The following is a 25,153-nucleotide window of genomic DNA, read 5'->3' as shown; positions in this document are numbered from 1 at the left end:
CATGAAAAAAATTTGGTTTTTTTACTTTTTGTGTAGGAACATGATCAAACTATGCTTGATACCTTATTTCATATTTTTCCTTTCACATAGAATGAACTGTTTGAAAAAGCAAAGAATGAGATTCTTGATGAAGTGATAAGTTTGACTCAAGTCACACCAAAGCACTGGTATGGTAAATTTTTTATTTCCTTTTCTTATTAACTAGCAGAAGTTTGCCTTTAAAGTATAAAGAATTTTAGTAAACAAAATTTCAAATAAAAATAAGGACCTGTTTTTCTTAGGGCAGTATTATTATGGCCTTTGTCCCTGTGGAGGTCATCTGTACTTGTTTATTATTCTAAAGCAGCAAGTACTTCTGTAATCTCTCACGGTTTGTGGTTTATTCTGGTTTTATACAGTATAATGAACTAGATATTCCTTAAAATTAAAAGGAACAGTCATAACAAAGATGTTTTCAGATTTCATTTGAAGTATGAATTGGTAATTCGCTTAATTTGATGTTTGGGCATTATCATTGTACAAATTGAAATATGTCCTTGGAAAAAAAGACTCTTCATATGTCTGTAAGTCAGACCTGAAAGATGAAAGATTATGTAATTTCTGGCTGTAAAAAGAGCTGATCTGGATGTTTGAGAATTTCATCCTACGTGAAGATCTCCTTGTTAGCCTCAACCAAGTAGCACTTGTCCTACACTGACATAGGTGTGTGTGAGAGAGAGAGAGAGAGCCCTTAGCCTAAGAATTTTAGCAGTGTAGCATCACTGCATAGTAAAGCCACTTCAGACGCAGGCTGAGAGGAGAATAGGGAATGTAAAAGATTACTCTGACAGCTTGTACCACAACCAAGAAACACAAAGATTTCTTTAATGCCTTTGCCTTGTTCAACCAGAATTGAACTGTTACTTGGTCATAGATTAAAAATCAAGATAAAATGTATGACCCTTAACAATGTTAGAATAATTCTGGGCAGGTGGATGTGGTAAGGGGAAGTGTTGTAGGAGGTGTATTAGTCTGGAGTTCTGTTCCAGTCCAAATGTAGTGCAGGTTTCCCATTTTGGCATTTGCTGCTGTTTGCTCTGTAGTACACTGGTCCGTGTCTAGTTTGCCTAATTTTATATTGTGGATTGGGTGGGTGCATAACACAAATGTTTCTGTGCACTTATGTTGGGAGTTAAAATGTAATGGTGATTCTAGTTTTATAACACTTAATGAACTATAATGCAGAACAGGAAACCTAAGTCATGAAAAAAAAAGCTTCTGCTAGCCATTATATAAAGCCTAAAAACAGCAGTGTGTTTGATGAATGCAAATGCTTCTATCCTGTTAAAATTTCCATTCCTTCCAATTAAGTTTGATTGGATTAAGCAAAGCAAAAGTATATTTTTATTGACACATAAATAAAGAAGGAATGAGATGGCATTTGTTCTTAATCAGAGGGCTGCCCTTCTCCTACAGTGCATTTTTAAGTGGTAAAATCCATAACAGATGGTTTCCAGCACACCCTGTAAATGAAATTAATTTACCATGTCCCCAGTTCTTTTAGTGGTGATCAAGAATGATCAACAATTGGTTCTTGTCTGAACACTGTCCAAATCATACTATTCTGAGCAAAGCTTTTTGAATTTTTTTTTTTTTTTACTGTTGGCAATATTAATTTTTATTTATAGTGAATTCTTTCAGCATTTAAATGCTTGCATGCCTTTTAATTTTGTATAAATAGTTTTACTACCCTAAGTATGGCAAAGATCTGTTCCAACAGTAGAAAAGCTAGTGGCTTTGATCACCATTTATGCTGGTTTGTCAGAAGGACAGCTTCAAAACTTTCAAATCTCAAAGAAGGATGCTTTAAACACAAAAAAGGAATTTTAAATTATGCCATTGTTGAAACGGGGGTGAGAATGATATTTATGAGAAGTTCTTCAGTGTTTGTCCACAGATAGCACACTTAGAGTAGGGATATTATTAAGGATAAGGCTTGTGTCGTGAACTTCATCTCATTTGGAAGAAAAGGCCTTGAGTGAATCTGATAGTCTTGTAACACTAAAAAAACCAGTCAGTTTTATTCTGTGGCTCTTAGCTCTCACTATTCTACCAAATCTGGCATTCATATGACCTATTGGTAAGCTGGTTTAGCATGCTGAGCTAGCATAAAATTAACCTGCAAGAAACCCACCGTCTGTACTGGAGACTGCTGGGAGCAGGAGGAGCGTGACTCTGTAGGTCCCAGCTGCATGTTACACAGCTTAGCTGAGTTGTCTCACTGCAGCTGGGAAGTTTCCTGAGTGAGTTTGCTGCTATTTAAAAAGATTAAAGTTAGATTGTTTCCATTGTTATTTCTTGAAACACATCATAAATAGGAAAGTAGTGCTTAGTTTTTTTGTAAATGAATGTCAATATACATTTTGGTAAAAGGTTGAAATTCTCAACTTGCTTCATTGTTTACCCAATCTGGGAACAATCAGTGAAAATCCCAGATGGAAAACTACAGCATGTTCCAACAAACAAATCAGAATACTGCAGAAAGAAAACCCACATGTTTTTTGGGGAGTGTGGACTTTCTGGCAAATCATTTCAGTGCTTTACAGTCTTCCCCCTTGTAGCTCCCCCAGGTGCCATGCATGTGCACACACAGCTCTGCGTGGTTATACTGGTATAAATCAAAGGCTGCAGGGAATAGTTGTACAGTGCAGTGGCAGCTCTAAGTGTTGTAGAAGCCAGCTTCTGAAGCTGTCTTTGCTGCTGAAAGCATTGTGTATTTATGTCCTTAATTCCAAACAGGTTTTGGTTTAAGTTGTGTTCAGGTGTTAAGGTGTATTCCCTGTGTTCTGTAGTTCTGTTTACCTGTTAAGACGCTTTTGTATTGGCAGCCATCATGTGTGTTACGAATTCCATTTTAGGGAGGAGATTCTTCAGAAAACTTTATGGGAAAGGGTATCTACTCATGTGATTGAGAATATATACCTTCCAGCAGCACAGACTATGAACTCGGGGACATTTAACACCACTGTGGACATCAAACTGAAGCAGTGGACTGACAAGCAACTGCCTAATAAAGCAGTAGAGGTGAGAATTTACTTATTGGCAGGGGAAAAAAAAAAAAAATCTGTGCAAAGCCTGTTGAAATAAGGCTGAAAGCATAGCTCCAGAGCAGTAAGGTGATTGTTTGGAGGGCTGACTGCAGTTCTTCTAACCAGGTTCTGTGTTAGGAAAGGCTGGCAAGATCTAGATGTTGAGAAGCATATACAGCAGTAACACTGTATTTTACTTTTCTGGTGCATTTTCCCTATTATAGACAAAAAAACCCACCCTCTTCTTAAAAGGTTAAACAAACCCTTCAAGCTAGATGTATTCATCTTTAATAGGTTTATGCAAGTTAAACAGAATTCCACTTGCTACAACATTGCAAGGCAAAGTTTAGCATTGACTTCATTAGTAATGGGTAAGGCAGCAAAGGAAAAGTCAATGACTGTTTTACATAGCTTTCAGAAAGTATGGAAATTTTCATACTTGCAAGAATTTTCCTAAATGTTCCTTTACTGGCTGGTGCATGATGCAGTGGTCCATTTCAATAAACATTGTTTGCTGACTTTCTAGGTGGCATGGGAGACTTTGCAAGAAGAATTTTCCCGTTTCATGACAGAACAAAAAGGAAAAGAGCATGATGATATCTTTGATAAACTGAAACAAGCTGTCAAAGAAGAAAGCATTAAACGGCATAAATGGAATGAAAGAGCAGAGGATAGCCTGGTATAATGTAGTAGGATTTTTCCATTGTTGGCTAAGCGCTGTTGAAATCTTTTTACTAAAGTTGCATATTCACTATTTTTGATTTCTTTTGATGTGATCCTAAAATGACAGGGAGTTATGTCCATCTCCTCTTCTATACGATGTTTTCATTCAGTGTTTCTCAATTAATTTTTTTACCTTTTGTTAATCATTACCCTAAATAGCATTTCTAAGTTGTCTTGGTTGATTCAGGAAGAAGTCCTTGAGGATTATTTATTTGTTATTGTTTAAGTACATTGTTTAAACAATATATTGTTTGTTGATCAGCTCATTTGTTTTATTAAGTATAGCAACATAACAGCATTTCATTACTATCTTTGTAGATTCTGTGATCTAGAGGGATTTCATATTGTTTGTGATATTTTTTTCCAGTATTTATGCTAGGCTTATAGACAAGAATCAAATGCAGAAGAAAATATTTTTGGTAGTGTTTTGAAAAGGTGCCCCCTGAATAAATCCTGTGTGCCCAAAACATGGTGGTTTTATAGATATGAAAAAACTTAAGATAACGTCAGAAATCTTTTTCTGCCAATTGCTGAATCAATCATTTATTGCATGCTAAAAGGGTGTCCTGTATTGCAGCGAGTGATCCAGCACAATGCCTTAGAAGATCGGTCCATATCTGATAAGCAGCAGTGGGATGCAGCTATTCACTTCATGGAAGAGACGCTCCAAAGTCGTCTCAAGGACAGTGAGTTGTGTCGTGTATTCCACTTTTGTCTGCTTTTTAATCTGGGCCAGTTTCTGGGCCTAGTTCACTTCCCTGCAGTGCAAGCTTTTGTGCCAGCACAGCTGAGATAGTGGTGACAGTTTAAAAAGGTACCAATAGTGAGAGAAATGTTTTGCAAAGTACAACTGCAAAAGCTGTTGCAATGAGGCAACTAAAAAAAATAAGTAATAGAGATCTGTGGAGTCAAAAAATGGTACAAACACACATGTAGAAGAATAGAATAAATTCAGGGAGAGCAATTGGTCTTTTTATGGCTATCAAGCATGATTAATTTTTATTAAAATTGTAACAAGGTTAGATATTTTAAATGCCTGACTCAGGACTTAGAGGGCTGTCTCAGTGCTGGGATGTTATATGCTTCCTGAAGTATCTACCAATTGGAAGTAGTTTTTAAATTTTAGTAGAAGATATCAACTGTTGCTTTGGGTAAAGACATCTGACTTGACTTGGTGTGGTGGTTTAATGCCAGCCAGCAATTAAGCACTGTGCAGCTGCTCACTCACTTCTCCCCTCCACCTCCCTGTGGGATGGGAAGGAGAATCAAAACGAAGTAAAACTTGTAGGCTGAGGTAAGAACAGTTTAATAATTGAAATAAAATTAAAATAATAGTAATTTAAATGAAGAGGAAGTTAACAAAAAAAGAGTAAAATAAAACCCAAGAAAGACAAGGGATACACAGTGCAAGTCCTCACCACCCACTGATGGATGCTCAGCCAGTCCCCAAGCACTGATCCAACCCTCCCAGCCAACCCCCCCTGTTTATACACTGAGTGTGGTGCCATATGGCATGGACTGTTCCTTTGGCCAGTTTGGGTCAGCTGTCCTGGCTGTGTTTCCCCAGCTTGTTCCCCTCCAGCCTTCTCGTTAGCTGGACATGAAAAGCTGGAAAGTCCTTGACTTAGTATAAACACTACTTAGCAGCAACTAAACCCATCAGTGTGTTATCAACATTATTCTCACACTAAATCCAAAATGCAGCACTGTACCAGTTCTAGGAAGAAAATTAATTATATTCCAGCCTAAACCAGCACTCTCAGTATGGCATATCTTATGATCCGAGTTACAAAGTGTCCATACTTGATTTCTACCTAATTTTAGAACTATAAATTTGGCTGATTACATCTGTTTTAAGAGGTACTTAATATCGTGTTTCCTTTATTAGCTGAATCTGTTATTGAAGATATGGTGGGTCCAGACTGGAAAAAAAGATGGCTATACTGGATAGGCCGCACCAAAGAACAGGTAAAAGGATGCAAGTGATAGTAGAACCTCCCTCCAGCTCATGCAGTCAGTAAAAAATATATATATATATACACACACCTTCAAAGAATTTGTAGTTCACTGCCTTTGGAAAGTTTTGGTTATTACTCAGTAAATTCTTTTTTAAATTTTTTTTAAAAAACCAACCCTCTATTTAGATTTTTTTTAAAAAAAAATTACTTTTAAGTACTTTACAATTACTTTTACTATTAGTTTTCACTATTACACCACAGAGAATTCCATATACCTTTATCATTTTGCAGATACATAATGGTTCATAAATTCATTTCTACTCTTCTTGAATTATATCTTTACTATTATGCCATTGACCTGAATATTGAAGTTATTCCTGTAGAAAGAAATTGATGAAAACAGAGAAATTGGGCTATTATCTCCTGTACTTTCCAAGCATGCCTTTTAAGCAGAAGTTGCGTGCAGTTTCCTGTCATTCTCCATTTGGATTTAATTAGTTTTTGGTGGCATTAACACTATCATTCTAGTCACAGTTGTATCTTCTGATTGACTGTTTCCATCATAACCCATCTTCTCATTTGTTCATAGCTTTATAAAATTTAATTTGGATTTAAGTTACACCATCTGTTCGATGCCCAGAGATGATGGGCTTTTTATGTTACTTTTTCTAGATATTTCTCAAACTGAATCATACTTTAAAGAAGTAAGTAGCCTTTAAAAGAATACAGTAGAAAATAATTGTTTCAGAGGAAGGAATTTTACAGTCAACTGTATGCAGCCAGGTATGGGAGAAAGGCAGTGGCTTCAACCTATCTTTCTTGAATGTAATGAACCACAACTTAAAGGTATGAACCCATGGAGAGTTCTTGCTAGCTATTAGGCAAAAATTACAATTCTCATCCATGTCACAGGTGATCTGTGATATGTGAACCCTGGTGGTTCATGGAGGGGAAACGAGGCATAACATCTATGACCTTTTTTTTCCCCACCCCTTCCTCTTCTGCATTTCTGTGAATAATGAAAAGAAAAAAATTATGAAAAAAATTACAGTGAATTATAGATTTTTAAATGCTATATTTGAAACATCTTTGCACAAATACCCTTGACTTAATTAACTGTAATAGTTAATAGTGTTAAAGGTATTTTCCATTATGGTTTATCAAGCAGATAGACTGTGCAGATGGACATGAAGACATGCTCATGATCTCCAAGTCTACAATAATTAATTCTAACTGATCATTCTTATCCTAGAATATTCGTAATGAAACAAAAAATGAACTTGAGAAATTAATCAAATGCAATGAGGAACATGCAGCTTATCTGGCAAATGACGAAGTGACGACTGTGAGAAAGAATCTTGAAGCAAGAGGAATAACAGTGGACCCATGTCTGGTAAGATGCAGAATTGTAACAAAACATTTGGGAGCCTCCTGTGAACATTTGACTGTTCTTTCTAGATAGCACTGGAAAGGCTCCATCTAAATACTGAATTTGTAATCCAGATGTTTCTAAATTAATTACTAAGCAACTGCTTGCATGTAATTCACACACTTCCGTTGCCTGTCAGACAAATGTAGTTACAACACTTTAAAGTCTGTCATTTTAGACTGAAATCAGAATCTTCTGAGCAGATTTTCTCATGTGCGTTTTGACAAGGCTTGTTTAAATTATTAAGATGTTATGTAGTGGAATCAAGGCCTTTTGTGAGCAAAATATGATAAAAAATAATTGTGCACTTCTAAGCTTTCAGTGTGGTTTTATGTCCAGTTCGAAGTTTCTTGGCACACTGAAGAGAGAAATTTTGTAAAAATACTTTAAAAAAAGGAAGGATTTTTTTTTTTTTTTTAAGAATGGGAACATAAATAAGCCTATTCAAATGTTTGTTTACATAAGACATTAAATATTTCTCTAAGCTTTAGTCTGGTTTAATTGATAAATCAATCAGTACTGCTCAAAAATGTATTCTCAGTGTTAATGTGAACATTTCATCATGCCAAGATCAGACCAGTTCATCCTGTGTTGTAGTACGTAATTTAAACGCATTTTGGCTGCATACAGTATTTTGAAGCATTCAGTTATGTTATGAGCACAGAAGAGTAGATTTTTAAGTTGCCAATCATCTGCAAAGGTTGTCAGATGTAACTAACACATTATTTATACCCCAGCTGCAGACAAATCGCTGAGAAATATTTAAACGTACATTGTATGAGTGCAATAGTGGAATATGGAGTTATATTTTTAAATTCAATGAGATTGTAGTGAATGTATGTATGTATTTAGTTAAATTACTGTTTTCCTAGATTAAAGATACATGGCATCAAATATACAGAAGATACTTCCTGAAGACTGCTTTGAACCACTGCAATCTCTGTCGAAGAGGCTTCTATTATTATCAGAGACATTTTGTTGACTCAGAGGTAAGTTGAACAGATACGCACTATTGGTGTTTTGCCTCAATCTTTCCATCTCATTATTAAAAAAACCTACGAGTACTTTAAACTAGCTTAGCCTTCCTTTTATGTTCTCTACGTCTCTTATCTCAGAGATAGCTGATGATCTTGCATATGTTTTACATGAGGCTTTTAACTGATAAAATGCTATCCTGCTGGGAATTACATAAAATGACCACTAGGCATCAGCCTTGACCTAAAAATCTGTTACTTCTTCATGTGTGTGGAAAATACACTGTTAAAAGCAGTATTGTACAGCTATTGATATCTCGTTGATGTCCATTTCTCCACTTCTCTCACTTTCCCGTTGATACTTGCCTCAATGATACAAAAAATTCAGAAAACATTAAGTAAACGATTTTTACGGGGTAAGTATTTTTCATACTTTGAACCACATGTGATAAACAGAAAAAAAATACAACTATGGAGCTTACAAACAAATCTTCTAAATGACTTTTTAAATCTACCTTTGCCTGTAAAAGAGAGTGAGATCATAGAGTGGAGAGCAGCCTCTCTGTGACAATCTGCTATTCCTGTTACTGTCTTTTTAAGGCACCCTAATGTGAAGATAGCAGTCCCTCCTGCCATCCTTGCAGGTGTCGAAACCAGCTCCTCTGTTGTTAACAAATATAGCACAGCAGTGTCTTCAGAAGCATTTGTCAGGCAGTCACCACGTGGATGGAGTTCAGCTGCTGGCTTTCACCCTGTTTGCTGTGCCCAAGTGTGGTGTTTCGGTGAGCGTTAAGTTATACTCACCAGCCACCATATAGTGTGTGCAAGTTGTTTTTCCATGATATTGCTTGATCTGGCTCTTCTGATGAAAATACCAAATGTCAAGGTGCGCAGTGTATTAAACAGAGCTGACACGGTTCTTGGGAAGTATTTTTGGTGTGTTTCCATGTTGCTCACAGCAGTTATTCTGTGGGATTTTTGTGCAAGATGCAGATAGGCATACATGAGTTTACAATTGCTGCTCAAAGTGTGTCAAGAGATTCTTGTGAGTGTAGGATGTTCACTAGGCATCAGAGATCTGACACTACAGCTTCCCTTGTTGCAGCTGGAATGTAATGATATCGTCCTCTTCTGGAGAATACAGCGGATGTTGGCAATTACAGCCAATACACTGAGGCAGCAGCTCACCAACACTGAAGGTAAGGCTCATAGGGAGTAGAGGTGTTTGAAACAAAAAATGGTTAGAAATTGTCTAGTATTCCTCTGCCTGCGTGTTCCTTTCGTGTTCCGAATTTGACTTTGTATTTGCATTAAAGGATTTAGTGTAAATAGAGCGTCAAATAGTTAAGATGCTCTTCATTTAAAAATATTTTTTGCTTACATGATGCAAATTACGTAGCAGACAACTACGTAATAATGACCTTTGAGCTGTAAAATAGTTTTCAGCCTCCATGTTGAAGAATTTGCAAGTGAACAGTTAAACCTTATCATGTGATGCAAGTTACCCTCCATGGAGAAGAAACTGACCCTAAATGTAGAAACCTAGATCCTGTCCCTTCACACCACCTGCCACATTGGCAACTGCTGGGCTGAAAATTAGGAAGTTTCATTAGGAGGTACTCCATCTGCACAAATGTAAGGATATGAATACTAAAATGGACACAATACTGCTTTAAAGGGCTTTTGATTTCTCTTAGTCTTGTATACACAGCAGCCCTTCAGTACCACACTGCTGTCATCATTAAGTTTTTTCCATCTTTCACCTTTGACTTGGCCTTTATTCATCTGATGAAGGTGATGTTGATAGTGGAAATGTAACTTTTAAGAAGGAAGCAGCAAGGATGCTTACAATAAAAGATTTGTTGGACAGTCAATCTTGAAGAAGAAACTGATGAATTTAATAGACAGTGAAGCAGTTTACAAATATTTTTATCTCCTAAAAAATTCATCCAATAAAAATTTAATTCAGAGAGAAAATATCCTTTTAAATTTAAACATCTTTCTCAAAGAATTTCCTGTCTTAATGGCCCAAACAAGGGAATTATGTGTTCAGAAGGTTTCTCCAGATTAGTCTGGTAACATAGTGCGTCTCTTGGGGACCTTCCCAAAATTTTGTTCTTAGGTCATTACAGGTGCAAAAGTGTTACTGCTCGCTCTTTTTGCTTGCTTTGTTGTTTTGATTTTTATTTTTTTTTAATAGTAAGACGCTTGGAGAAGAATGTAAAGGAGGTGCTTGAAGATTTTGCTGAGGACAATGAAAAAAAGGTGAAACTCCTAACTGGTAAGAGGGTCCAGCTTGCAGAGGATCTCAGTAAGTACCCACTTTATAGTGTTTTGGAACTAGCTTGAAATGAAGTGAATTCTGACTACTGTCCTTGAGAATATTTAATGTGATATGGCTTGTTGTAAATGCTAGCATTTAATTAATATTGCAAATGGAATTTTTCTTAAATATGGTCAGATCTTCCCAATTCAAAAATGGACACGAGTAGCATAGTGTGCTAAACCAATATATTTTACACTAGATGTAATTTTATGGTTACAAATATGCTGGTTCAATATACTTAAGAATGTAGTTAAACCAGAGTAATACTGTAAAGGGAAATTGTTGTTGTCCTGGTACAACAGGAGACCTCGGAGACCTGTCTCTGGGCACTTCAGTCCTGGCTGTGCAAGGTGGTTTTGACCCCAGTTGGTTTTAATTATTGGGTGAAATATGCAGCCTTCCCACAGATAATACTGGCTGTTAATACAAGTGAGCTGGAAATGCCTGTGGCTTACTGGCCAGTTTGTTTTAGGCTATGTATACAGGAACAAGACCTGTCAGACATGAAGATCTGAGATGTTGTTTTTATTAAACTGAGATGATCATTATATTAAGAGTTTTAACAAGGAAGAAAATGTAGCAGATTTAAACTTCCAGATGGATTACAGTAGTTTAATGCTTTGAGTCACTCGGAAAGTGTTAAGGATTTCTGTGGCTAACAGCAAGATTTTAAACATTTTTTTAGGCGACAATTCAGGCTGAGATGATTTACTCTTGTTGTCTGCCTGCATATCTAATAAGGTTTAGACTGACTTCTAGCCAATGGGGCTTGCTCTTGCACATACATTGCTGGCTTTTTTGGCAACATTCTGCTGTTGTTCTGTGAGACTTCTGCTTAAACCCCAGCTGTACACCTGGACTGGTAGGGGAAAAAAAAAATAATGCTGTACAAAAGGAAAAAGAAAAAAAGCTTGTAACAGATAAAGTTCATATCTGTTCATAGGTATATCAATAAAGTTCATAGGTATATCAATATCTGCATGTTGAAACCACAGGTGACCTTTCTTAGACCTTTACTTTGTGTTTGACATAGAAACTAACTTTCCCTTAAAATATGACTTTGGATATTTAATTCCAAAAATATGAATGCTCTGCTTAGTGTTTCTTCTTTCGTTTAGCAATGTTCTGGTATGCAGGGTTCAATGAGACAGAGAAGCCTTAAATTGCTGTTAGTTTCCTCAGTATGAATAATGTCTTCCATGTCATATAAATCAAATGTTTTGCTTACAATAAACCAAAATTCCAAGAGTTTATTTTTGCTAGTGATAGTTTAGTTACACTGGAAGTGTTACTATTGGAGATACTGTTATTAAAATCCCAATGAGTTATGGTATTTGTTGTCCTTTATGAAGTCTTGCAGTAGTATTTTGGAATGGTGAGTAGAAGTTTTAGTAAATTTAGGACAAATTTTATGGTTTTTATTTTCAGTAGGTCTCTGAAACAGCTGCTGTGACTGTATTTATGATAGGTTCATAATTACATACAAACATCCTGTGTCGCTCTTGCAACCTCCTCTCAATCCCCATGTAGCCATTCTTTTAAAGTGGGTGGGATGTGTTTTACAAAACAAGGTTTTTTCCTCTCTGTATATACATATGTTGAGGTAAAAATACTGTTAGCCTGCACAGTGGGACACAAATATTTAATGAGGAAATTATCTCCTTTTATTAGTGAGCAGTTGGTGTTTGCTTTCTTGCTTTGTTGCTGGGTGGTTGTTTTTTTTTTTTTTTCCTAAGAAAGTACTGGTATAAAGTGAAACATGGTGATTTAGATTTTTCCTTAAGTATTCCATGTTTCAAAACAAAGTAAAGAAATGCTAGCAAATACATAATGTTGAAGTTAATCTGTCTTTATTTTGCACTGAAATCGACTTGGAATTTGCATTGTCAATTTTGCTTCACAGCTGCATCAGGAATAAGTTCCCATTTCAGAGCAGTGACAGCTGGGGTGGTTGTTTTGTAAAATCAGACTAGCCCTGTCTGTGTTTATGATCCCAGGTATCCTGTGTTTATAACCCTAGCTGTCTGTGTATGAGTCTGTATGATCCAAGTTTGTAGTATGCATTTCATAAATTACTACACAGTGAAAATACCACCACTGCACTGTATTTCTTTAGATTCAGGTCACAGATCCCACATCTATTACTCTAAGGAAATAATGCTTATTCAGTACAAAATGATGTATAATGACATGTTCTGTTTTGTTGTACTATAGGAAGATTTTAGAATGTCCACTGCTTAGCTCTGTAGTCAAATCACCAATGTTCTCCCTACTTTCTGCATGCTTTTATTGAGAAGTGATTATAATTTTTATGGATAAATGACAGAAAGAAGGGACTTCTTTGCCTTTCCCTTAGTGAATAGAGTGTTTTTCTGTGCTGCAGTGTTTTTTTTCTATATGCCTGAGACAGATTTTGATAGCATAGAGCATTGAACTCTCAGATGGCTATAAAAGTAATTTCCTTCTTCCACAATTTAGTGATGATCAGACTCTGCTTAAGGAAAAAAACTCCTGACTCCTACAACACACATTCATGAAGTATTTGTATTTTAATTAGGAATGGAAGTGATCTCCTGAATCTTGAAGTCCAGGCAGCTGTGTTTATATAACCCAGCCATTCACATATCTTGAGCTCCATCTTTAAATCCATTAACTTGTTGGAGCTCACTGTTCATACTGAAAACAAGTTCCAGGATGTCATTCTTCTGATTACAAATAATCTCTTAATTTCCAGTCCTAATTTGTTAATATGAGGCTGGGATTTGCTTACTGATTGGAAACTGTACTTGCAAATGTAACTTATTCATATACCTGAGGTTGGGATGCTTCCTCTTGGTGTTGGTGATCCAGCAACACCATCTCACTTCTGTTACATCAGTCTTTTAATGCTGAAGCACTGGAGGTGTTCTATTATTTGTTCAGGATGCTGGTTAATGTCAAACTGTTTCTAATGGGAATGACCCAGTCTTGTAATTGAAGCTTAAGACTTAAAACTTATTTGAACAGGTTTTGTTATCTGTGTTCTACAGCCTTGTCTGGTATTTTAAGCCTATGTGTGAATGTTCCTTGATGATCTTTAGGCGCTGAGTCTTGCTGCTTTCTCAGCATTTACTTCTCAGGTGTTATTTTAGGCATTTTAAAGAGCATAAACAGATATTTTGAATGGTTTCTAAAAAAATTACATATTCCATCATGTAGTGAAGGTTACTTTTTCTTAAAAAAAAAAAAAAAGATAATGTAAACATACTCCTCATCATGCTACTTCTACCAGTGAACAGTTACTAAGTTTATGGAAATAAAAAGGCCCTGGGACTAGACACCGTCTGGAAGAAAGAATCATAAGATACAAAAAGGGGCAGAGCAAAAGATGAATAACTGAATTGGGAAAAGTGACTTTAAAAAAGTCCTAAAATGCAATCGATCCATAAGAATACATGTACTGAAAAAGACCCATGGTCAGTGTATCCCAGTGTCCTGTCCCTGGCAATGAGCAGGCGTTGGGTACTTAGGGAACAGCATAAAAACAGGTTAAACATACAGTGGTACTTGCCTGGTGTGCTCTCTTAGCATCTAACAATTTGTGGTTCCAAGATTTCCTAATCTTGAGGTAATATCTCTGATTAATAGCCATTCATGGTTTTTCTGCCCACCCCCCCTTCTCTGAATTTTTCTAATTACTTTTTGAACTCATGTAAATTTTGGCATCTGCAACATCCTGTGGCAATTAGTTCCAGAGTTTAACTACACAGTGTGTGAAAAAGTACTTCCTTTTGTTTGTTTTTGAGCCACCTGCCAGTTTCATTTTGTTCCCTTTGCTTCTTGCACTGTGAAAAACATTCAGTAATCTTTCTCTATTTGTTTTGTGCCACTCATGACTTTATAAATGCTTATGTTACCTTCACTTGCTTTTTGTTTTCCTGGCTTGAGAAGTTGTCATCTGTGTAGTTACTCCTTGCATGGACATACATTTTGTGGTCTCAGTCAGCCTTGCCACTCTTCTCCCATTATTTTTGTTCTGCTAAACCCTTTTTGAGATGAAAGAACAGAACTGCACACCATATTTGAAATATATCAGTGTTATGGATTTATACAGTTGCATCATGATGCTTTCTGTTTTATAATTTGATCTTTTTACAGTAATTCCTTGTGGTCCATTTTCTTTTTTGCCTGCTGAGCAGTGAGCTGGTGATGGGTGCACTGGACCTAAGTAGCAGCCAGTTCAGAGCCCATCAGCCTGAACTGGTTTTTCCATGCCATGTTTTTTAAACTGTGAATATGTAGGCAAAAGAATTTGGTTTCAAGATAAACAATAACTTTTCTGCTGTTTTGTTTTTAACACAAATAATAGAACAGTAATTTCAGCAGAAATACTCAATAGTTCTGTGCAAAATTGTAGACTACTTTTTAACATGCAATTTTTTTTTCCACCTTGAGCTCCCAGTGAAAGGCTTCCCAGAACTACCTAATTGTTTCCAGAATTCCACTCTGCTGGACTTGCGCTTTTTATATTAAGGGCCAAAGCAAACTTCCTCAATCGTGTGAACTTTGTGCAGTAATTAAGTTGCTGTACAACTTTCCAACAGGAGATGGCAATGAATGGCCGTTCTAGGAGGAGTGGGGAGATGAGTGCAGCAGAGCTGGTGCCAAGCCTCCCATCTCTGGTTACTTTTTCTTGCTTTTTTGATGCATCAGCATGGCTTAGGCAGTGGACATTGGTTTTTTGGATGTTAGTTATTTTCCTCTGAGAGGAAGATGCACTTGCTGAGCCCTGTCCCTTTTGTTTTCAACTATGTTTGTTTGTAGGGCACATAATTTATAAAGATTGTAAGGGATGGTCATTTTTTATCAGTTACACGCTTCTCATTAGCAACTGCATAGAAAGTAGTAACCTTGTTATTAAAAAGCTGTCATGGACCGAATGCTTCAATAATTTTGGGAAGGAAACAGGATCTTGCAGTGTCCAAAACGTTAAAGATATTCATATTGCAGTAGCATTTAAAACATGCTAGATGGTGCACATGTACATCAAATAATTAAGGTGAATCCAGGTTCAGTCAGCAGCATTTTTGCCACTGACTTCACCAGAGGAAATTTCAGAGACCCCAAAGAAATCCACGTGCTCTAGCTTCATTTATTCTTCTCCTTTATTCCTTTTAAACAGCTGAACTATAAGTGTTGCAAAGGCATCTTTTATGTGCACCGGATGAGCACATACAAGGATAGTACATGTGGAGCATCTTTCCTAGCTCAGTGTACTATTCATCTAATATCCTGTTTCCTCACAAGTTAAAAAAGGAAAAGAAAGCCCAAAACTTTACGAAATTATAAGTAAAACAATGTGGATTTACACAGGGGGAGTCATTGGCAGGAGGCGGGAAGGGACTTGTGGAATGCCTGTGGAAACTTGATCCTGAAATTACTAGGTATGAAGGTGAAGGGATCAGCCTCCAAGTTTGTTTGTCAGTAGCACCAACACCTGTACAGGTGTCATGGGCTAGATGAGACAACTTCTTGCACAGAAACCTCTGAAAACGTTTGAGGAGTGAGCCCTCACATGAAGAAAAGATAGCTTAGGGCCATTGGTTTAAATTCTGTCATACGTCTGTAAGATATGAAATGTAACAGTTTGAAGAACTGAATTATTTTCCCCGTACATACTAAAACATATAAAAACTAAATAAACCAATGTTACAGTAAAATATTCACAAGTTTGTCTGAATTCACTTCTTTAAAGTCACTGCATTAAATTCATAACTTTTTCTCTTGTGTTGAATCCATTAATGTTGAATGTAAACCTTTTGCAGACTTTAAGCATGAATGATTTAATATCATATGTGCATATAATAAACTTGTCATTTTAGTGGAGTTAGAAAGCTAATGTTAGCTAAGGCTGGTACTTCCATATGCAAGGTGCTGACTCGGGGTCTGGAATTGCTGTGATGTATTTGAGTGGGCTCTGTCGTGTCTGTTGCAGGTAACAAACATTTAAATCCAAGCAAGTCTTTTTTTCTTACTCATTTATGTGAAGTTGGGGATGAAGTCTGTGAACAGACAATGACTTGCTCTGTGGTTACATTTTTGTCGTCTTTCATTGCTGTTAGCTGTAGAATAAAAGTATTTCATGAAGCTAATTCTGTATTTTGATCATTACTGTAGCCTAATTAAATTTCAGTCCCTTGAGATGACTGTGGACACTTTCAATTTGACCTCTGTCCTACATGACGCTGTTGATTGCATGTGCTCCTTAAAATTATGCTTCATCTTGGCTTTCTAAAGCCTTTGCTTCTATTTTTGATTCTGTTATGAGCTTAAACTTTTTTAAAAGGTCACAGCATTTCACAGGGGGCAAAGCTCAGCTGCAGGGGGAAGACTGTCTCCCAAATAAGCAGATCTTAGATAATTTTCCCCTAGAAAGCAGAGGCAGACAAAACAGTTCAAAAGACAATGGTTAGTAGTCCTTAAATCAATCCTTACGGTGCTTTTTCAGAACGAACTTGGTTTTCATTCTTTAAGAGATTCAGAAAAAAAGGTCTAATTTTGGAGATATTTGAATGTAGAGCCCAGATGTTGCCCCCACTGCTCAAAGACAGACATGGGAAATAGGAAAGTGTCCTAGGAAATCCAAACGGAAGTGTAATTTTATTAGAATCTGCAGAATGACTCTCACTTTGTGCTCTCATTTCTTCCACAATGCCTAAATATTGGATTTTTGGAAGCTACGTAGGTAAAAATACAGTCACTTCACAGTCATGAGACATTTCACAGAAGCAGCAGCAGTCTGGCTTTGCTCCTTTCAGCTTGTCATAGCAGTGAGCAGCACTCAGTTACAGTGTGATCCTGAGATGGCAGAACCTTACACCAGGCAATATTGGGGCCTTCTAACTAGACAGAAGCAGAGCAGCCGTTTCCCTTTGGGAATCACCAAACAGATCTCCAGCAGATCTCCAGCTCCTGATAAGCACGTGCAGGGTAGCTGCTCTCTTCACAGTCCCCTGCCAGCAGCTTCCCCCAGGATGTTAGGGGCTGCATCTTATCAGAAGCTGGTTGTCATTTAGAGCACATTCATTTCTGCCTGAATCTCAGTAGGTCAAATCAAGTGTTCCTGTGGGCTGTGTCAAATGAGTTCAGGCTTGTGCTTGGTGTCACCACTGCTGGTGGCAGCATGACTCTTGTTCTCCCTTGGAGCTCTGTAGAAATGCAGGTCCTGGTGCTGCGTGATGCAGGAAGTCAGGGGGCAATGTGCTTGGGACCAGCCTGTGTGCTCATGTCTTCAGCTGCCCCTAACTTTGAATATGAGCAAGCCAACAACTTTGCATCCTGTTATTTATAATAGTTTTGCTAACTTTTTGGTACTTAATTAGAATGCAAATTGGTTTTGCATGATTATCATTTTTTTCTACGTAGATAACTTATGAAATTAACCCAAGCAAGTGTAATTTGACATGAAAGACACTGGTTGAATGTTTAAGTGGATTTTGGGGGCTTTGTTGTTAGTTCTTTTTCGCCCTGAGTTTTGGGGCAGCTGCACAAAACTAATGAATTAAAACCAGAAGAATGTGTAGGATGGTGTGTGTCAAAGTGCAGATAAGGTAGTTCCTGCTTTGTGTCATAGTAGAAAGCGCTTTAAAAAGCTGCATCTTCTCAGAAGGGGAAGTAATCCTCAAGGGAGAACATATATCACTTCTAAACCTCCTGTGATGGAGTGATGGTTTACTTAACTTAAGAATCCCAGATGACCAAAGTCTGTCTGCTGTGATTTCTTGAAGTTATTGATGAAGAGTTAGGCACTGATGTCCAGGTTCCAAAATGGATCCTTACAAAGTTCAGCCCATTTGTCACTGACTAAGCAAAGCCTATCACTTAAAGCTGACATTGAAAAATAATGATAAAGTGCTACATGAGCAATGACGTATTTAATGCCTGTTAATCTTAGCCTAGACCTATGTCTCTTGTACTTGAGGGTCATTCTGGTGTTGTCTGCCAAATTTTTTTTTTCCTAAAATTTCCTTGATGATACAAGGATCAAAACATATAATTGGATGCTGTTTTCTTTTGGTACTGGTTGCTTATGAGGGTACCTATTAATAAAACTTTAGGTACTTATCAATCGTGGAGAGATTACTATTTGTATAAATGCAAACCTTTAAACTGACCAATATATATGTTTTATACTAGTATGGAGCATGCTGGAGAAGTCAGTGTTGTACATGTTGTTCATTATTAACATTGTAGTGGACTCCACTTTTCTTCTAATGTGGAAGTCTATATGAAAAGGGAAAGAAATATTTACAGCTAGGAATGATAACAAAGGAAGAAAAAAATAACTTGACAACCTGATTTTCTTCACGAGACTTAAGTCATGATGACTTAAGTTTCTGACTGTCAAAACTGAAGTTTATTATGGTCTAAAAATTTCTTATCACCATTTCATTTTCCAACATAATATTTTAGAGAGGCTTTTACATAGTCCTGATAGTATGTTATTTTATTATCTAGCTAACTACTGAGTATGCTTTATTTTGGGTGGAGAGCCAACATGTTGTCAGCTACTTCTCATGTTAAGGTCTCTACAGTTTTATAGCCGTATGGTTACAGGAGCCTTTACATAAGTGATTTACCTTTATAACTGTACATGTCCTTCCTGCATAAGAAAAAGTTTATCCTGTTCTGAATCATTCTAGCTTAACAGTTTTGATTTTGAAATTAAACCTTTCTGTGTCCAGAAGCCTGACCCAGGATGTGAGTCTGTTTTATGAGGTTACCTTGTCATTCTGCTATTAGGCTCTTTCTAGCTGTCCAGTAAGCAGCACAACTAAATTCTGTTGAAAGATTGACTTATTAGAACAGTTTTAATTAAAAATGTAAGGTAGAGACAGAGGACTTACAGGTGCCCAAGTCCTACTTTGCTATTGCAGACTCTCATAAACTGGTAGCTTGACCTAGATTACTAATCATTTGTACATTAAGCTAACCTTTATGACATTATAGAAGTCCATACTAGTTTGTGACCTCACATCACAATTTGGTAACATTTAGTTTCATTTCTGTGGACTGATGTGTAGCAGCCAGTAGAAGCATCTCTTGTATGAAGTCAGTAATCTACAGGGCTGTCAGCTTTGCACCAGCCCCACGCCTCAGTTCTCGTGTGCCCTGTCAGACAGAAAGACTTCACGTGTGCCAGCCTGAAGAGCCCTGAGGACCACTCCAGGAAACAGGCAGCTTCTGTTCTGTCCCCCTGAGGAGGGGGGAAATGTGTTGCTGAAGCTTGTGAATCTGGGGCAGCTATAGATCAAGACATTGATTGATTAGTAATCTACAGTGTCATCAGCACAATGCACCATTCCTGTTTCTGGTGCTAAAAAGCATTATTGGCAATGCTAAAATAATGTTCTAACGCTCAGTACCTTGTAAATACAGATGAAGTATTCTTAGACAGGCTCTCTTCTACTGCTGCCTGGCTATCTTTAGTCTGAAGTAACAGTGATACTGTTATACAGGCAGCTGGTAGCTGTGATCTGTTATGATGTGCAGGGATTAATAATTTATATTAATACTTGCAACAAAAGTGACTTCAGAGATGATAGCTGTGAGGTTTTTTGGTTTTTTTGTTGTTGTTGGTTGTTTTTGTTTTTGTTTTTTTTATTTTTTTCCTGTCTAAAATGACTTCTTAAGACTAAGATTTCATTGTTTCTACAGCAGGCTAAATACACAATCTGGAGGTGATCTTTTCCTGTTTGAGGGTGGATTCACCTACATCAGGGAGAATAAAAAATATTCACTATACATATCTTTTCGGGGAACAGGCTTCTTGATTTTTCTCCTGTTAATGCCATCCATAAGGAGATTTTCAAACAGATCACCAGCAGACAGTTGTTGATGAACTCATCCATGAAATTGATATGCTGACTGACCTTTGGAGGTTTTAATAGTGATATTAAAATAATATGATTAGTGCCCTGCCTTGTTTTGGGGTTTAAAATAAATATTTCTGGGAGGACACTATCTTCATCTATTTAAGAATGAAAACATTTCACCTGATGCACTTGGATAGTTAGAGCACATCCCTGTCCTTCTCACTGTCTTTCCAGATCTCTAACTGGTGTATGAGTATTATAGATGCTGCTCAGATTAAAATACTTTATATCTCAGGATGACAAAGGGACTTTTAAGGCAAATAATTCTGGTAAATATAATGGTGGATGTCTAGCTTTATATGTCTGAGAGGGGAAGCTTGATTTATAATTGTGTTTACAACTTTTTTGTATCATAATTATCCCATTCCAGTGAGCATACTTGGAAATTCGTATTTATGGAAAGAACTCAATTAAACTGGCTGCAAATTCAAATCTCGTTATAGATAGCAGTACATGTAAGAAACATTTTGTAGCAATAAAGGAAAAAATACTATGATGTTAGTAGCATCAGTTAATATCTTCATTCAGTCCAACTACTAGTAACTGAAGAGTATGCTAGCTATATTCTGCAAGCTTGGATTTTAAAGGCTGTGTATTTTTAATGATTCATGGATGTACTATATGAACTATTATAAATTCCATTTAAACTTTTCAGGGTTCTGCAGTGCTTTTATTGCACTAATGAGCTAATTGTTTAAGAATCATTCACATGATTCATCCCCCTGCTCAGCCTTTTTTAAAAAACTTTTAGCTGCTGAAACTCTCTTGACAAACCAATATTTATAGCACTTTGACAGCAGGATGAGGAACAGCGTTTGTCTTTGTAACAGCTAAAAGAAAAGGCCTTTCCAGCACCCAGCCATGCAGTTACAATCTTGACCTCTTTCTTATGCTGGGAACATACATACAGCAGACAAGCAGCACCTCCCATGTGTTTTCTTGACCCTTTGACTGTCCATTCACTTCCCATCTGTTTTGCAGCCTTAAAGGAACAGAGGGGGCCCTCTACTTATAAATCTGTCTTTGCTGCTGATAAATGATCTTCTGTCTCTTTAAGGGCAGCCTGGGTGGTTTTGCCTCTCCCCACCCCCACTTTAAAACTTTAGATTTCCTCTTGGCCTCATCCAGAGGAAAATACGGTATTTGAACAAGAGGAAACTGGCAAAAAAATGTGATGGGTAGTTTCAGAGGTTTTCCTACAGTTCAGCCGGAGGTGGGCTTGCAGCTGGCAGTAACGCAGAGTGGCTGCAGGGCTGGGGCTGTGCCTGTGCCAGGCACGAGAAGAGACGCTGGGGCAGGGTTTGGAACGGTGGGGGCAGAGTCTGCTTCTGGGGCATTATTTGGAGTGGCCTTGAGTATGCTGCCCCATGCTGTTTTAAGAAATAAAGCTTTTCCATGGCCCTTAGAAAATCTGGGAATATGGTAGAAAAGGCTGTGGTTCAACCCTCGTCTTCCTCCACCTGACTGTTACAGCAGGTCGGATACAACTGTGGGGTTCGTGTCCTAGAGAGCCCTAAGCTAAAATTCAGCTTTCGCTATGGGACTCTGGATTGACATTGCGAGTTTTTAATGGTGTGTTTCCGGGCAGTCTGAGCAAATCTGACTACAGGCTGCACTTTCCTTTTCCTAGAGGAAAGATGATGCATTCACAGCAGTAAATTCAACATTTCTGCCTCTATGGTTAATTAACCATAACACAGAAGTAGCACAGCAAGCAGTGAGAATGTTTATAGGCAAGGAAGGGATTGAGAAAGGAAGGAAGATTAGAGAAAAAAAAAAAAAAAAAAGGGTGACTGAAATCTAAGAACGATCCAGAGCAAAAGGAGTGATAACCCTGAGCTTTCAAATATCAAAGCCACGTAAACATTAGTTGGAGGTATCTTCATGTTTGTTTCATGCTATAAGTTTCCTCAAAGTATAAAATAAAGATGGATCTGTGTCCAGAAAGATTTTACATTTTTTCTTGGTGCTCCAACTTCAATGTCATATGGGCAAACATGTAAGTAGTGGGAAGAGAAGGTTTTTTGATTTGCCTAAAATAATGATGCAGTTTTCTTCCTGTTTCGGCACAGACAGACGTCTCTTAAAATTCTGTGCTAAAAACGTATTTTTTTTACAAATAAGTATGTATGATTTGAATGTCTCCAAATTCATTTATCTTTAGAAGCATTAAGCAAGACAAGTTTTGTGAGCAGAGGCCACATCTTTTATTAAACCAATTAATAGAGTAGAAAAATAGCTAGAAAACTTTTCTTTGCTACTTAGACCATGGCTGAAATGAATGAGGAATGTACTTTGCTTTTGTAATATGTGTTTAATATTACTTTGAGATTATTTGGCCTTACCTCAGGAGAATCATTTGATAACTTCCCTTAGCTGGTTCATTTTAGCAGTGATTCCCCAGCTTCTACACCATTAATTAGTAGATAAGCCAAGCTAAGGCAACAATAAGTAAGCAAGCATAATAAGTAAGCAAGACTGAGTATTTCAGGGGTTTCTTTTCTGACCACTTTATGATCTTAAGAAAAGCAAACTTCATCTGTGACTGCGTCTTTCTGTGTTCATGGTGTATCAGAATCCTCATTACAGATCAATTAGTCTGGTTTTGAGCCTTTTAGATTCAGGATCACAGGATTAATGAAAAAAAAATGAGTTGGTAGCAATATTATTTCATATGGAGATAAGGAGAGACTGAGCATGAATGAGGATCTCAAGATGCCTGAATAAAGAATTTCCTCATTCTGTCAGTGAAGTTTTATGGGATATGGAGGGAGGATTATGGGAATATTCATGACTAGATCAAGAGACATAATGAGTTGATGTATGAACCAGCTTATCTTTTAGGTAAACACCGGGTAAATGGGAAGTAGAATAGCCATTCATTGCCTCTAGGCCTGTGAATTTTACTGTTCTAAAGATGGAAACAAGGGGTTAGTTACAGTTGTTCTTCATTGATTCCATTCGATTTTTGATCACTGTTTAACAGGTGCTGGAAGAATTGGGTATTTGTAACTTCAGGTCTTTATTAAAACTACCAAATACCACATCATCTGTCTAGAGTCCAGCATAAACAATAGTATATATTAAATATTCTGCAGTACCGTACAGTAAGAATGTAGTATTTTAACAGTTTCCTGTGATATTGGAACATTGTATAACAGTGCTGGGGTAGTTCAACCTACTACAAAAATAATTTGCTAGCAATCTGAATGCTTTTAATCTGTTGCTTACTTGTGGTACTGTATTTTTCCATGTACAAAACCTAGAAAAAGCAACAAGGTCACTTTTTTCTACTCCTTAATTTACTTATATAGTAAATATTCTCTGAAACCCAAGTGGTGTCCTGGGTTTGACATGTTGATAAACCTTCCTCAAAATAAAATGTCCTGTATGTAATTTACAAGTTAAATCACTAATATTTTTATCTAAGTGTCAATAAAAACCCTGGAAATGTGGGTACACAGCCTCTGCATTTCACAGAGGAGGGATCTCCCCCAAATAAGGATGGGTAGCCTTTGACTCGAGTTGTAACAATTCATTGTTGTTCCAAATGCAATGTCATGTGGTGCTGATGAAACTGTGGGCACTTATCCCAGAACTGCAGACCCTGCACTTGCACTCATTAGAAGAGTTCAAGTTCTGCCTGAGCATTTATATTTACTGGTTTATTAAGATTAGTATTGTGTAAATGCCTAACTCTGCCATTATCCTATTTAAGTATAAACCAATTTAGCAGCCTGCTTCCCTGTGCTACAGAATGGGCTTGTGGGAAAATGTTACAGGTTGGCTGGGGTCTGCTGCTGCAAAAGGCTTTACTGCTGCTGAGAATACAGGTTATAGAATGAATAATTGCAGCTATTTGGCAGTCACTGTAACTGTTCTTTTTTAAGAATAGCCAGCATGTTTTTTCAAAGTATTAAATTACCTCAAGACCTCATAATTATTACAGTTAAGCAATCATTTCAATTCAGTCCAAATATAAAAAGTAATAAAGTGCTCATAATAAGGAGTCAATTTTAGTATGTCTGTTCTCTGAGCAAACACAGCTGATTCAGTATATTCTGGTGGAATACATGTTTGGGATCCTGTTATTTTAATATGCCCAAATCAGAAAATTAAAATAGATTTTGTTGGCACAAACCTTTTTTTGAGGGTAAAATAATTATAGATTTTTGCTGATGCTATTAATTTTCAGGACTGGAGTATTTCATTAGCAAGAGGTTGAGAAGGGAAAATATTTGCATTTAATACTGCTAAATCTGCCTGCTTTCACTGAGTCTAATGGCTCGATCAATATAAAGAACATATTTGGGGAAAGCATGTAGCAATTAAAAAAAATCCACATCAAAAATAAAGCTAATAAAAGCACAACATAAATCTTTGAGTCGTAAGAGCTGGGCTCCAGTTATCACTGGCAACTGCTGCACATTTTAGAGAGTGAGGTTCAGGATTAATAATTTCCAAAAATATGTCGACCCTGCCCAAGATAATAGGAGATTATTTCAAAGGCTAATGTTGTAAGCATACATAAAGCATCACTGTTGGAAACTGAGCTGAGTGCTTGCCTAAATAAATGCTATACAATTAACATTTTCATTACACAAGAGTTTCATATGCTGTCACAGAAACAATACATATTTTCTTTTTTTTTTATTTAAAAAGATAGTAATGAAAACCCTTTGTGTTCAGTAAGGATAAGTGATCATGGCACTACTGTTGGGTTTTTTTTCATTGCCAACTTTCAAAGATTCTCCCTGCTGA

General features: G+C 37.0%; 1 protein-coding gene across 1 annotated transcript in view; it reads left to right on the top strand.

Annotated features, from left to right (window-relative positions):
- Positions 1 to 25,153, top strand: part of OPA1 (optic atrophy 1 (autosomal dominant)) — a 51,460-nt gene that overhangs the window by 23,434 nt on the left and 2,873 nt on the right. Inside the window, exons 19-27 of the mRNA XM_008938868.1 lie at positions 91 to 167; positions 2,898 to 3,063; positions 3,595 to 3,747; positions 4,369 to 4,477; positions 5,680 to 5,759; positions 7,002 to 7,142; positions 8,051 to 8,167; positions 9,258 to 9,351; positions 10,353 to 10,463. Coding sequence (XP_008937116.1) covers positions 91 to 167; positions 2,898 to 3,063; positions 3,595 to 3,747; positions 4,369 to 4,477; positions 5,680 to 5,759; positions 7,002 to 7,142; positions 8,051 to 8,167; positions 9,258 to 9,351; positions 10,353 to 10,463 — 1,048 coding nt within the window. The remainder of the gene's footprint in view (positions 1 to 90; positions 168 to 2,897; positions 3,064 to 3,594; positions 3,748 to 4,368; positions 4,478 to 5,679; positions 5,760 to 7,001; positions 7,143 to 8,050; positions 8,168 to 9,257; positions 9,352 to 10,352; positions 10,464 to 25,153) is intronic.

This window comes from Merops nubicus, unplaced genomic scaffold (genome assembly GCF_000691845.1).
Source record: "Merops nubicus isolate BGI_N331 unplaced genomic scaffold, ASM69184v1 scaffold35330, whole genome shotgun sequence".
Taxonomy (NCBI): domain Eukaryota; kingdom Metazoa; phylum Chordata; class Aves; order Coraciiformes; family Meropidae; genus Merops; species Merops nubicus.
The sequence above is the reverse complement of the archived record's forward strand: the minus strand, read 5'-3'. Positions and strand labels throughout refer to the sequence as shown.